The 15450-nt window shown below is 39.2% G+C and overlaps 1 protein-coding gene across 3 annotated transcripts in view; it reads left to right on the top strand.

Moving 5' to 3' along the window:
• Positions 1–213: 213 nt before the first annotated feature.
• CASK (calcium/calmodulin-dependent serine protein kinase (MAGUK family)) overlaps positions 214–15450 on the top strand; it is a 428386-nt gene continuing 413149 nt past the window's right edge. For all 3 annotated transcript variants that reach the window (XM_006894975.1, XM_006894973.1, XM_006894974.1), the window contains exon 1: positions 214–315. In XM_006894975.1, coding sequence (XP_006895037.1) covers positions 239–315 — 77 coding nt within the window. In that variant the 5' untranslated portion in view covers positions 214–238. The remainder of the gene's footprint in view (positions 316–15450) is intronic.

The following is a 15450-nucleotide window of genomic DNA, read 5'->3' on the forward strand; positions in this document are numbered from 1 at the left end:
ATTAGCTATAACTATGTACATTTAAACTGGGAAAAATATGAAAAGTTTCATTGTTGAATGGATAGAGAGTTAGGCTTTGGTTAAATGGGGGATTTCATCTTAGTTAGGGAGGCCTTCATGTTACCATAGATCACATCCATTCATTCATCATTCACTCATATTGTCTTTTGTTCTTACCTAACAAAGTGTGTTGTATGTTTGTTTTTCAGATCTAAAGCGGGAAGCTAGTATCTGTCATATGCTGAAGCATCCACACATTGTAGAGTTATTGGAGACATACAGCTCAGATGGAATGCTTTACATGGTTTTTGAATTGTGAGTGTGTCATTTTGTTTTGCTAAGGCTTAAAGATGAAAGCAAGATCTGAGATTATGTTAACACTTTCTTTTTAAAATTTAACAATAGTTTATAACTCACTTTATACTTTTTTTAGAAAGTATAAAAAAAGAAGAAAAAGAATTATCTGAAAATTCAGTGGCAAAGGAAGAACAGGTTGAGTATATATATTCAACTCCTTTCACATGCTCAGCACACTTCAGAGAAGCTCCAAAAATTGAAGTTAGACAAATAGAAGACCCAGAATAAAAATTCTGACCATAGACATTATAGGGAAGAGGAGTGTGGGATGTTACCAAGCCTCTCTAACAACTAAAAACAAGTAATGACAACTTTCTTATTTGACATAATCACCATATTGACACTTAGAGATTCTATAGATAACATGTATCTTGATTTTAAAAAGCCTTTTGATACAATAAAGAAACGGCTTGAGAAAAAGAAAAAAAGCCTTTTGACATGTTTTATGACAGAATTTTTACAGAAAATGGAGAAATATAAGCTAAATATAACTGGCTCATTTCAAAGCTGATTGTGTTAAAGCAATTTATATAAAACTTTATGGGATGACATCCTTCAAGGTTTTCTATGATCCTAGTGTTAAAAGTTTTAATCGGTCAGTTTGATTAGAAAATAGAAAGGTACGCTTGCTAAATTTTGCAAAGACACAAAGGGTGGAAGGTGCATTAATTTCACAAAATATTGTCCTAAAACTTAATAAGTTTAATCAACACACATTCATTATCTGTGTCTTCACATCAGGAATGTGGGCCCAATCCCACCATGTCCACTGGCTGTAAGTGTCTCACAATGTTGAAATCAAGGTATTAGCGAAGACTGAAGTCATTATAAGGCTCAACTTGGAGTTAATCTACTTCCAGGTACTTAAATCTAACTTAATAATAGAACTTAAGTACCTTAAAAATGGTACTTAATAATATTCAGTTCCTCACAGGCTACTTGGCTGAGGACCTCAGTTTCTCACTGCTGACCAGAATCCTCCCCTTGTTTTCTTGTCACATGAGCCTCTTTTCTAGAGCAGCTCACAATATGGCAGCTGACTTCATCAAATCAAGCAAACAAGAGGGCAAGAGAAAGTGCAGACAAGAAGTCCTTATACTGTACAGGCCTACTTCATTTTATTGCACCTAGCAGTTAATTGCCTTTAACAATGAACTTCATTACCCTTAATAGATTAAACCTTTTTTATAAATTGAGGTTTTGAGGAAACTGTGCATTGAGCAAATTTCTTAGCACCATTTCCAACAGCGTGTGCTCATTTCATGTCTTTGTGATAACACTATTGCACACTGGTCTGTCCATTTGCTGTACAGAGGTAACTCGTGATTACTGTAATGCTGAACACTGTGACACTGACGTGTCAAATGTGATAATAATTACCCATGGTGGACAGTGTTTGGTGGAGCTCCCTGATTAAAACATGCTTGAAACAGAAGTGGCATCCACTTCCGAAATAGCTTGCCTCCAGAAACACTATGAACTTCAAGAAATGATAAAAGTTATACAAGTGTTCAGGACTTTTGTTCATAGGGTCGCTATGCGTCGTTTACAACTCGATGGCACTTAACAACAACAACAACATTGTACACTTAGGGAGCTTAAGTGGCCTAGTAGGGTAGGAGCTGCACTGCCAAGGCAGATGATTCAAATCCGCCAGCTGCTCCATGGGAGAAAGATGGACAGTGTCCTCCCATGTGACATTTAGTATCTGAAAACCCACGAGAGTCCGCTAATAATCAATTCTGGCTTAACAGCACATAACAACAAACAACAACATTGCACACTTAAAAGACTACAGTATAATGAGAACGTAACTTTTTTGTGTAGTGGAAAACCAAAAGATTAATATGATTGATTTTATCACAATAATCACTTTACTGTAGTGGTTTTGAACTAGACCTGCGATATCTCTGAGGTATGCCTGTATTATTTTCATTAGGAAAAAACTCACTAGATCTGTACACAAGGAAAGGGGATTACATAGTAGGAGGTAGGGATCTTTGGGAGCCATTTCAGAAGTACCTGCCGCAGAGGGATACATTGGATATCAAGATCAAAATTCAGAACTATTATACAAGTTTGCAGCAAAGAATCAGAAACAGAGAAGATGAAATTTAAGACCATTACAAACTCTTTTATTCAGATTTAAAAAGGTATAAGTGCAAGATCAATATAAACTATATATCGATATATAATATAAAGCAATATAATTATGACTACTTATGTCAAAAAGATGTAAAATTTTGGTTGGTTTTATGCAACAGCTTTTAAAAACCTTGACCAGAACATTGTAGTTGTCTTTGTGGTTGTCATTAGGTGTCATCGAGTCCATTCTGACTCTTAGTGACCACCCTATGTGTGACAGAGTAGAACTGCCCTGTGGAGTTTTCTTAACTGTAATCTTTATGAGAGCAGATTCAAGGTCTCTCTTGTAAGTCACTCTTATGGAGTTACAGATGGATTTGACTTTTCTAGTTGGCAGCTGAGTGCTTAGTCTTTCTACCACTAGGGCTTCACCAAATGGAACTGTGTTAATTAATAAGTCAGTTATTATCATCAAGTCAGAACTGACCCTCCAGTGGGTTTTCTGAGACAGTAAAAGGCATGGAGGAGAATGTCCATCTTTTTCACACGAAGTATCTGGTGGATTCTAACTGCTTGCTTTTGTGTTGACAACACAACTCTCTACCACTAAGCCACAAGACCTCCCTAGATTGTTGTTGTTGTTAAGTGCTATCAAGTTGAGTACAACTCATACCAACCCTATGCACAACAGATCTGAATCCTTTCCTGTCCTGCACCATTCTTATCATCTCTGACACATTGCCACAGACACTGTATCAATCCATCTTGTTCAGAGACTTCCTCTCTTTTTTCAACCTTTCCAAGCATGATGTCCCTCTCCAAGGAATATCCTCTCTTGGCAACGTGCCCAAAGTAGATGAGACGAAGCTTCACCATCTTTGCCTGCAAGAAACACTGTGGCTGCCCATGGGATATTCAACACTCTTGTCCAACACCACAACTAAAATGGACTAATTAGACTACCTTAATTAGATGTATGTAGTATTCAGAACAGAACCCTGCACTTCTTATAATGTATGTTACATGTGTTCTCTGGAATATTCATAGTACGTTTCATAATAATTCATACTAGAAAGTTTCCAGAAGTGACTAGCCAGAGTGTGAAAGAGCTTGAAAATACTATTATAGAAGCACAACCTTCAAGGTTTTTGCTAACAAACCTGTTAAAGTTATTTTGAAATCTATGTAAATCCTTCCCTTTCACATTTTCAGGTTGAGATATAAAAACTTTCACTGTGAGGATATAAATTTTTTTTCTGTATCCAACTTTTAATTTCTTTTTTTTCAAAACTGTAGAGCCACATATTTGTCTCATTCAAGTTAATGGAAAATGTCTGCTAGTGACCTAAATGTCAAAGCCAATATCTTTTGTCAAACCAATCAGCCAAAGAAGACAGTTTTTATGGGGGGTAAGGGGGGTATGTGATCTGTTTTTTCAAATAAAATTAAAATGTTAATAGACATCTCCGTGACAATCATCTTATTATTGATTTCTAATTCTAAATCAGCCCATAGGACTTTGTCATGAATACATTGTCTGGATGAAATAAAGGATGAAAATCCTCCTTTCTTTTTTGAAACCTTCTTTGTTTTCTTTTCAAAGGCTCCTCCCTTCAAAAGTGAGTTCTCCATTTGTCTCTTTTGGGAAGGGAGATTGCATGAGTGGAGATATAAAAGCAAAACAGGAATGCCACAGTCAGATAAAATTATGGCCATTAAAGGTGTGGAAGTTGATTGCTTTTAAAATATCCTAATTTTTATATACTCAGAAAGAATTTTGGGTATTCCCAAGCTGCATTAATCCCTGTTTTGAAGACCACTAGCATGGAAGGGACCCACAGGCTTTATTCACCAACAGATCTATTTTCTTATACTACTAGGAGTTCTCACAGTAAAAGTCTATAGGAAGAGCATCAGGTATATCAGTTACTTGAAAAATCATCATGTGGAAGGATACACTGCTTATTCAGTATACCATCGAGGGTTATAACTAGAATCAGCAGGTGGTAGAAATAAGGAGGCAAACTTCACCTCCTAGTAAGAAAGACCTCTTTAATTATTAGTTTAAAGTTAATTTTCTTCCAGAATATACAGTTCCTCACTAGAAATACTGAAGCTGACACTAGTGCTGAAGATTAAACTGTTTTTACCTTGGATTGGAGGACTTCTAATGTACCTTCCAAGTTTAAAATATGTTTACTATGGTTTGATTTTATTCATTATTCAAGAAATACGTTTCTCTCCATATTTCTATTCATTGAAGAAAAAACCCACTAGTGTTATACTCTTTAAAGTATTTTAAGATTTTTTAAAAAAATTGACTAAGCTTCAGCATTGCTATTTTGTATCAGAAAGGCTTAAGCAAGAGTGTAAAAACAGCTTTTGGTGTCATAAATCACTAGAATGTGTGTGGGGGGGTATTTTTAAAAACCATTTTTAAATTGTTTAGAAAATTTTCAAATTAAAATTGGTGGTGGTGGGAGTGCAGGAATCGTGGCAAGCTTTTGGAGTGGACTGCTTTTCCGGGAATGTGTTTGACGTGCAGGTTTGCTCTGTCCCTGGAGTGAGGCTAGCCAGCCTGGGCCTAGGGTTTGAACCAGGAGGCGGCCTTAAGCCGAAGGAATCTGGGAAGGAAGTGGCCATGTTGTTCCTGATTTTGGCTGGCGCCTTCACAGGCTCGTGGGAAGCTCTCCTTGCCAGAAGGCAGGAGCGTGGTGGTGGGAGTGCAGGAATCTTGGCAAGCTTTTGGAGTGGACTGCTTTTCCGGGTTCAAATTGTCTTCCTGTCAAACATTCTTCTAGGTGGTATAGCACTGGTCTGTGCGTTGCTGTACAGAGGTAACTCGTGGTTGCTGTGATGCTGAAGCCTGTGACAGTGATGTGCCAATCGTGGTAATGGGCACCCATGGTGGACAGTGTTGGCTGGAACTTCCCGACTGAATCAAGCCTGGAAGCAGGAGCTGCATCCACTTCCGAAATGGCTTGCCTCTGGAAACTCCATGTACGAACAGTGCTCAGGCTGTTCGTTCATAGGGTCACTATGAGTCGTCTACAACTCAACGGCATTAAACAACAACAACAACATAGTGAACCTCAGTGTATATGCTGTTGAGCTTTAATATTTATCCATATTTTGTCATTCTTATTCTAGGTCTGGTGACTTAGTGGGTAAGGAATTGTGCTACCAACAGAACATAGACAGTTTGAATCCAACAGCTGCTCCACAAGCGAAAGATAGGCAATCTCCTCCTGTGTGATTGCCAGCCTCTAAAAGTCTGATGGAGGGTCAGCAATGAGTTGGTTCTGGCTCAATGACAATGAGTTTGAGATGTTTTTATTCATTCTCTATTTCTTTAGCTCTCTCTTTATCTCTGTCTCTATCTCTCTTATTCTTTCTGGTCTATCTCTGTGTGTATATGTTCTGGAGATTTCCAAAGCAATAGCATTCCACCTATAAATCTGTATTTCTATATAATATATATTATATTCATAATAATGTTATCACATATGACAAAATTGTTATTCATTCTTAAATTTTAGTTAATATGTAGTATATTTTTAATTTTTCCAGAAAATCATGCAGAAATAGAGTTCCTATGTACTTCCACTTTCCCTTGCACAGTTTCTCCTATTATTAACATTTTGCAGTCATGTGGTACATTTGTTACAATTGATGACTCGATATTGATACATTATTATTAACTAAAATGGGTAGTTAGGGTTCTCTCTGCAGTTGTACAGTGCTGTGGATTTTGGCAAATGCATGTCAGGTGCCCATAACTGTAGTACTGTACAGAATAGCTTCACTGCCCTAAAAATTTCCTATCCTAGTGCCTCCACAGGAGAAAGATAGGCATTCTTCTCCCATGTGATTTATGGCTTCTGAAAACCCACTGGAGAGTCAGCTATAAGTTGGTTCTGACTCAACAGTACACAATAATAACAACAACAACAACCTCCTCTAATTCATCTGTCCTACCCTCTGCCTGAATCTTTGCTGGAAGCCACAGATGCTTTTACTGTCTCTAATTTTACCTTTACCAGAATATATGTATTGTTTAACATCTGTGATATATTCTATGAAATAGGACAACATCTGCAAACATCATATTGTGCAAAACGTGATGGGAGCCCTCTTCCAGTTGCCCTCGTTGCCACCACTGCTGTGCTGATGGTAGAAGCTTGAGGAATGGGCACAAGCAACAGGTTGCTGAGAGGGTGAGATAGGAAAGAACATGAAAGAAAGCAAGAAGAAAATAGTATATCTTGTTCCACTCGCTGCTACCAAACAGCATCCCGAGATGCAGAGCCCCTGATGATGCCCTGACCTGCCCTCCAGAGGAAGCCTGACAGTCCACATTCAGAGCTATGCACCATGGTCCTGTGCTGCAAGAGATTTAGGGTCTTAAGACCTGTGAAAAAAAGTTTAACTTCCCATAGGGTTTTAAAGACTGTAAATCATTAAAGATGCAGACTGTTTCATTTGTGTTCCACAAAGCTGCTGGTAGTTTTGGACTGCTGACCTTTTGAATCTAGATATTTTAACCACAGCAGCAGTGTTCTTTTGACAGTATTCACTCTTCTCTCCTTATCTCTCTCACTTCTCCCTTCTCTGCTCTCTTCTTTTTCTTTCTCTGTCTTCCTGTCTTTCTTCTCTCTTCTCCTTCTCTCTCTTTCTCTGTCATTGCCATGGAGTCTATACTAACTCATAGTTGACCCTCCAGCCAATTTCTCTCTCTCTCTCTCTGTCTTGAAGTTGGAACTAATTCATAGTTCTGAACTTTCAGGTGATTTTTAGAGGCTGTGAATTGCATAGGAGGAGATTGCCCATCTTTCTCCAGCAGAGTGTCTGCTGGATTCAAACTATATACCTTTGGATTAGTAGCACAACTCCCTGTCCACTAGATTAATGAGAGCTGTATTCCCTTTAAAAAACAAAATGCCTTATAGTAACGTGAAGTCAGGCATTGACTAAATAGACATTAAGTAATGGATACCCATGCTTGCTGCAGAAGGTCAAGGACCACAGTCTTCAATATGGATTGAAGCTCAGCACCATGATAGATAGAGAAGAGATTGAGAGATTGTTCATAATTTCAGTTTACGGGGGTCCACAACTAACACTCCTGGCACCAGCAGTCAGGAAATCAAAAGATGAGTTACATTGGGAAAATCTATTGTCAGGAACCTCTCCAGAGTGCTAAAGAGCAATGATGTCAGTCTGGAAACTAAGTAAGGTGCACCTGACCCAAGCCATGGGCTTTACAATTACTTGCTAAGCATCAGAAAGCTGGACAATTACTAAGTGTGACACAAGAAGAATTGTTGCCTTTGAATTGTGTTGCCAGAGAATAGTCTTGAACATACCATGGACCACCAAGTAAACAAATAAGTCTGTCTTGGAGACAGTGAAACCAGCTTGCTCTTTGGATACAAGGATTTTGAAGCTCCATCTCCCATATTTTGGGCATGTTGCTAGGAGGGACCAATTCTTGAAGAAGGACACCATGCTTGGAAAGGTAGAGAGACAGCACAGAAGAAAGAGACCGTAGATGAGATGATTTGACACAGTAACTAGGGTAATGGGGAAAGATGTGTCAGAGAAAGTGAGATTGGCTCAGGATAGGGCAGGGTTGAGAGCATAGGGTCACTGTGAGTGACTATGGCATAAGTCATACAATATAGCTTTTTAGGATTGACTTCTTTCAGTTAGCAATATAAACTCAAGGTTCTTGTATCTTTTTATATCTTGGTAGCTAATTTCTTTTTGTTGCTGTGTAGTATTCCATTACATAGATATACCATAGTTGGTCCATTCACATATTGAAAGATACCTTGGTTACTTCTAATTTTAGGTAATGATAAGTGAAAGTATTAGGGGGTTTGGTAATCATATGTTTTTTGACTAATTTGGGTAATGACCATGAATTTTTTATTGACACTAAGGATCTGGAAGTAGATTACAAATTTATAGTTAAAATAATTGAGCTAGTTTTGAAAAGGAAGCTCTGGTGTCATAGTCCATAGGGGGTTGCATTGTTATCTGCTAGACACACTGAGGGAGAAAGATGGGCAGTCTCCAATAGCAATGAGAAAGAGAGTTTGTAAAAGGGTTAGGGACCAAATTTTAAAACTCAAATTCAAGCCATTGCATCAGAACCTATTCATAGCTGATTCTCCAGTGTGTTTTCAGAGTTCTAAATCACCCAGGAGAAAAATGCTCATCTTTCATTCACAGCGTAGGTGGTAGATTAAAAGAGTATACCTTTGTGTTGGCAGCACAACTCCCAGGCCACCAGAGCTCCCTAATAACCAGACAGAACTATAAAATTGTCCTTTGTATCATTGTATTTTATAATTTCACCCTCAAAATGATCCCTGCCCAGTTCTTTTGCATTCTTCTTTGTCTTCTGGGTTTGGGGGGGGGGGGAAGTCAAACCACACAACAACAAAACACAATAAATCACTCACTTTAAGATAAATAATCTTAAAGAAAATAAAAGTACAAATCCCATACACTTAAGTGTATGAGTGATTGTTCATACACTTAGCAATCAGTTTGTGTACGCTTCCACCTGCTGGTTAGGTAGGAGATTGTTTATAGTACTCACTGTAAACTAACCAAGCTACAAAAACCACTTTATTTCATCTTTTCATCATGACCATGTGAGCTGAACTGCCCCATAACATTTCTGACACTGTGATCATTACAGAAATAAACAGCCCCTTTTTTTTTTCTCACAGGGTCAACTTTTTTCAGTTAGCAACTGAGGACGCTTAACCATTGTGCCACCAGAAAGAATTCCTTAAATATAAGTTGAACGATTGCAGAATTAGTTACTTATCTCTAGCAATCAATGCATTTACTTCAGGTATTTGAGGTTTTGATTGCTCAGGTTATAGACTGTTGCAATCCTTTTCACAGTTTTCTGACACGACACCAATAGAGTAGCCATGGGAAAGAAAAGGAAATGAAAGGTCAATGAACACTGCTATTTATTGGATTCTTGATACAGTTTTGATCATTTTTCGTGGAGAAGATATTAGGGAGGAAACCCCCAATATATTTGGATTAGCAATGAATTTCTTACTGTATGAGTCTGTGTATGAGATGCCATTCAGTCAACTACAACTTAACCCTGTGAACAACAGACTTGAACCTTGCCCTATCCTGCACCATCCTCACAACTTTCATCATGTTTGACCCCATTATTACAATCACTTTGTCAGTCCATCTGAGAGTTTTTCTCTCTTTTGCTGATACTCCACCTTTCCCAGCATGATGCCTTTTTCCAAGGACTGGCTCCTCCTGATGATATACCCAAAGTATATGAGACAAAGTTTCACCATGCTTGCCTCTAAGGAGCACCCCCATTTCACATCCTCCAAGACAGGCTAGTTTATTCTTTTGGTAGTACATGAGATATTCAATACTCTTGTCTAGCACCATAATTCAAAGTCATAGATTGTTAATGGTTTGTTAATAGGATGCCTATATATATCTTTGCTACAAACTGTCTATAACCTATTCATCCCCCCCCCATGGAAGTAATAAAATCATATAGCCCAATTGTGTTGCTTATTATGTTAGAAAACCTTTGTTGTTGTGGTGATGGTAATGTGCTGTCGAGTCACCTGCAACTTATAATGACCCTATGTACAACAGCCTGCTCTATCCTGTGCCAATCTTTTTGTCTCTGAAACACCTACCGCCATGACCCCATCCACTGAATCAATGTATCTCATCAAGAGTCTTCTTCTCTTGTACTGTCCCTCTACCCTCCCAAGCATGATATCCCTCTCCAATGACTGGTCCCTCCTTTCAAAAGTATGTCAGACGAAGCTTCAGAATCCTTACCTCCAAAGAGCAACCTGGCTTCACCCTCCCCAGGACGAACTTGTTTGTTCTCCTAGCAGTCCAGGTGCTCAGTGCTCTTCTCCAGCACTACAGCTCGAAACCATCAATTCTCCTTCTGTCATCCCTTGTAATTGACCAGCTTTCTGATGCATAGCAAGTAATTTCAAAGAGTGTGGCCTGGATCAGGCACTCCTTAGTCTCCAGACTGACATAGTTGCTTTTCAGTACTTTGGAGAGGTCTCTAACAGTAGACTTTACCAATGCAATTTGTCTTTTCATTTCCTGGCTTCTGGTACCAAGAGTGTTGATTGTGGAGCCAAGCAAACCAAAGCTGTTAACAATCTCAATCTCTTCACCATATATCATGATGCTGCCCATCAGCCCAGTGCTGAGAATCTTTGTTTAATTGATGTTCAGCTTCAATCGACATTGAAGGCTGCAGTCATTGACCTTATGCATCAAGCACTTCAGATTCACCTCAGTTTCAGCAAGCAGGGTTGTGTCATCTGCGTAACGTAGCTTGTTGAACAGGTTAAAGGTTTTGAACACTAATAAACAAAGACCGATGAGCTGTGGGAAGACAGCAAGAATATCATCCAGGAAGAATGCAAAAGGTCATTACAAAGACAGGAGGGGAAAAAAGACCAAGATGGATGTCAGAAGAGACTCTGAATATTGCACTAGCATGCCAAAAAGCCAAAGCAAAGGGAAGAAATCAAGATATTATGGAGTTGAACAGATTTCAAAGGGCAGCATGGGAAGACAAAGTAATGTATTAAAATGAAATGTGGAAAGAGCTGGAGTCAGAAAATCAATAGGGCTGAACTCGCTCAGTATTTCTTATGCTGAGGGAACTGAAGAGCAAATTCAGGCCTCAAGTTATAATATTTAAGTATGCTTTGGGTAGAATATTAAATGATCCAGAAAGCATTAAAAGAAGATGGAAAGAAGGGAGCTCTGGTGGCCTAGTGGCAAGAAGCTGTACTGCAATCCCAGAGGTGTTGCTGTTGTTGTTGTTGTTGTTGTTGTTATGTGCCGTCGAGTCGCTCGCGACTCATAGCGACCCTATGTACAACAGCCCTAAACTCCGCTCTGTCCTGTGCCAATCGCACTGTCTCTGACACTCCCATCGCAATTATCCCAGTCACTGAATCAATCCACCTCATAGAGGGCCTTCCCCTCCTGCGCTGTCCCTACACCCTCCCAAGCATGATGTCCTTCTCCAAGGACCTGTCTCTCCTCACAACATGTCCAAAGTATGTTAGACGAAGCCTCAGAATCCTTGCCTCCAAGGAGCCACCCGGTTTAACCCTTTCCAGGACAAATCTGTTTGTTTTCCTAGCAGTCCATGGTGTTCTCAATACTCTTCTCCAGCACCACAGCTCAAAGGCATCAATTCTCCTTCTATCCTCCCTGGTCATTGTCCAACTCTCTGATGCATAACAAGTGATTGCAAAGACCATAGCCTCTATCAGACGCACCTTGGTCTCCAAAGAGACACCATTGCTCTTCAGTACTTTGGAGAGGTCCCTAACAGCAGACTTTCCCAAGGCAATATGCCTTTTAATTTCCTGGCTGCTGGTGCCAAGACTGTTGACTGTGGAGCCAAGCAAGCTAAAGCTGTGTACAATCTCAATCTCTTCACCATCCATCCTGATGCTGCCAATTGGTCCAGTGGTGAGAATCTTTGTCTTCTTGACATTGAGCCTCAATCCATATTGTAGGCTGCAGTCCTTGACACTCTGCAGCAGGTGCTTCAGGTCTTCTTCAGTTTCAGCAAGCAGGGTTGCGTCATCCGCATAACGCAGATTGTTGATATATCATCCACCAATCTTGACCCCACATTTCTCCTCATAGAGCCCAGCCTCCCGGATAATCTGTTCTACATATAGGTTGAAAAGGTATGGAGATAGGATGCATCCCTGACATACGCCCTTCCCAATTTTGAACCATGCAGTGTTCCCTTGCTCTGTTCTGACGACTGCCTCCTGGTCCAAGTGTAAGTTTCGCATTAGAATGATCAAGTGCTCTGGGATTCCCATTCTCTCAGAGTCAGGCATAGTTTGTACTTCTCTAAATCCCAGAGGTACATGGTTCAAATCCACCAGATGCTCTGCCGGAGAAGGAGGGAAAATTCCCCTCCTGTACCAGTCAGATCTGATTTGATGGTACACGCACAATAAATAAGTTTAAAGAAGAAGAGGATGGAAAGTGTGTACAGTCATTTTACCAAAAGGAATTGGCTGACACAGAAGAATTTCATGAAATGACATATGAGCTGTGGTAAGGAAGAAGTTCAAGCTGCTCTGAAAGAATTGACAAAAAACAAGGTTCCAGGAATTGATGGCATACCAATTTACATATTTCAACAAATAGACTGTGCCCTGGATATGCTTACCAAATTGTGACAAGAAATCTGGAGGACAACTAAATACCTGGCCAACTGACTGGAAGAGATCTTTCCCATTTCAAAGAAAGGTGACCCAAGAGAGTGCAGAAATAATTGAACAATATCATTAATATCACATGCAAGCAAAATTCTGCTGAAGATTATCCAAAAACAACTGGAACAGCACACCAACAGAGAACTGCCAGAAGTGTAAGTTGGGTTTAGAAGAGGCCATGATACTAGGAATATTATAGCTAATATTAGATGGATTTCGGTTGAAAGTAGGGAGTACCAGAGGAATATGTTTTACCAACTATGCAAAGGCATTTTACTGTGTGGAACATGACAAACTGTGGCTGACTCTGAGAAGAACCAAAATCCCAGAACACGTGATTGTGCTTATGCAAAACCTATACTTGGACCAGGAAGCAGTTGTCAGAACAGAGTAAGGAAACACGGCATGGTTCAAAATCAGGAAAGGATGCATTAGAGATGTGTCCTATCTCCATCCCTTTTCAATCTATATGCAGAACAGATTACCCAGGAGGCTGGGCTCTATTAGGAGAAAATCTTTAGAACTAGTTAATACATATTTTTTAAAGTCTCAAACCCATTGCCATCTTTGATTCCAACTCATATTGACCCTCTGTTGTGTTGTTGTGTACCATCAAAACCAACCCATAGTTGACCCTCTGGTGAGTTTTCAGAGGCAGATAATTAAAAGGGAAGAGATTGTCCATCCTTCTTCCATGGAGAAACTGTTGGATTTAAACTGTGTGCCTTCAGGATTGCAGCACAGCTTCTTACCTCTAGGCTACTAGACCTCCCTATTGACCCTATAAGATACGATAAAACTGCCTATAGGGTTTCCAGGGCTGTACATCTTTACAGAAGCTGACTGACAGAGTGGCTGATAGGTTTGAAATGCCCTGCTGTCTTTTAGCAACTGAGTACTTTAATCACTGTACCACCAGGTTTATCTCTTCTTGTACCATTTAACATTGCCTCTGAAAACCTGCTAAAGGGTCAGCTTTGAGTCATTTCCAACTTGACAGCACACAACCACCACCACCAACACTAGGTTTAGAGCATACTTAAATACACTCACAGAATCACAGTTTGAGAGCCTGAAAAGATTAGAGCAATAGACTTCAAAATTTAGCAATGGAAAATCCTGTGTAGAGCTATTAAACATGCATACACCCAGGTATCCCACCTACACATTCAGATTCAACAAATGTGAGTTCTAATTTGGGTGGTTAAGAGATGAATGACCTTTAAAGTAGGGGTAATATTATTTAGAGATTGTATTTTCACTTTCTCCAACACACCTACAGTAGTTTGGTACAAACTTGTGTGCGTTGTGCTAACGTGCATTGCTTTAGGACTGCAGTTAAATCTAGAACTGTCTGCAACAATTTGTTTAAAGCTTTTTTTAAAAAAAATGTTGATTCCATGAGCTTAGAAGAAAGTGGGAATCAATAGGAGAAAAGAAGTTACAAGAAAGAAGGAAGGAAGGAAGGGAGAAAGGAAGGCTGTAAAAGTAAAGTAATATCTTATGAATATGAATCCTGAGTATCTGTTTCTACTCTGCTGGCAGTAACCAGCCATGCTTTTGTAAGTAGAAAATATTATTTAGTTTTACTTTCAAATTTTCTTATTATTAATAATTTTCATGAAAATTTACAGAGGATTTGGATGTCCATTCATTCATTGTTGTACTTTTCTCCCTACCCACCCATCCCCTCCAGTTCGTTCTTCTCTTTGAAAAGTAAAAGAAAAATTCTTTCATTGTTATACAATCCTTCCCCCAAATCCACTCCATTAATACAGCCTTCATTCTGGACTCCTGTCATGACAATAATACCTAATCATATATCCCTTTTAAAAAAATGTATTGTCATTAATTTTAATGATAGTTTATAGAGACTGAGGATTTCCACTCATTCATTGTTGCACTTTTCTCCTGCACACCCCTCCCTCCCCTCAGTACACTCTTCTCTTCGAAAAGTAAACAAAAAATTCTTATACTGTTATACAATCCCTCCCTGCAAGTCCACTTCACTATGCAGCCTTCATTCTAGACTCCTGTCATGACAATACCTAACATGGATCCTTTTTAAACAGTTTTCTCTCTCATGTGTTTCAATGCAATAGACATAATTTATCCCATCTTTTTCAGTCTCTCCCAACCCCAATGTCAGTCTTGTTTTACAACAGTGGCAATATGCAGTATTTGTCCTTTTGTGACTGAGATATTTCACTCAGCATAATGTTCTCCAGGGTCACTCATTTTGAATAATAGTGCCTGAGTTCTTTGTTTTTCAATGCCGCATAGTATTCCATTGTGTGAATATACCACAGCTTCTCTATCCATTCATTTATTGATGGGCACTTAATTGTTTCCAACTCCTTGCTATTGTGAACAAAGCCACGATAAACATGGGCGTGCATATATCTGTTTGGATGTCAGTTATGGTCTCTTTGGGGTACATTCCCAGTAGTGGAATTGCTGAATCAAATAATATTTCTAAAAACAACTATGAGATATCATCTCAACCCAACATAAACGCAGTTATACACATGGATTTCACCTGATGGTGTGCATAGGAATCAGATCTACTACATCTGCGGAAAAAACTGTTGGAGAAGCTCAATATCAGCTGTGAAAACTAGGCCAAGAGTGATTGTGGAACAGACAACCAACTACTCATATGCAAGTTCAAGCTGAAGCTGACGAAAATTAAACTGAATCCACAGGA

Source organism: Elephantulus edwardii, unplaced genomic scaffold (genome assembly GCF_000299155.1).
Source record: "Elephantulus edwardii isolate Elephantulus edwardi_28Jun2011 unplaced genomic scaffold, EleEdw1.0 scaffold00152, whole genome shotgun sequence".
NCBI classification, from domain to species: Eukaryota; Metazoa; Chordata; class Mammalia; order Macroscelidea; family Macroscelididae; genus Elephantulus; species Elephantulus edwardii.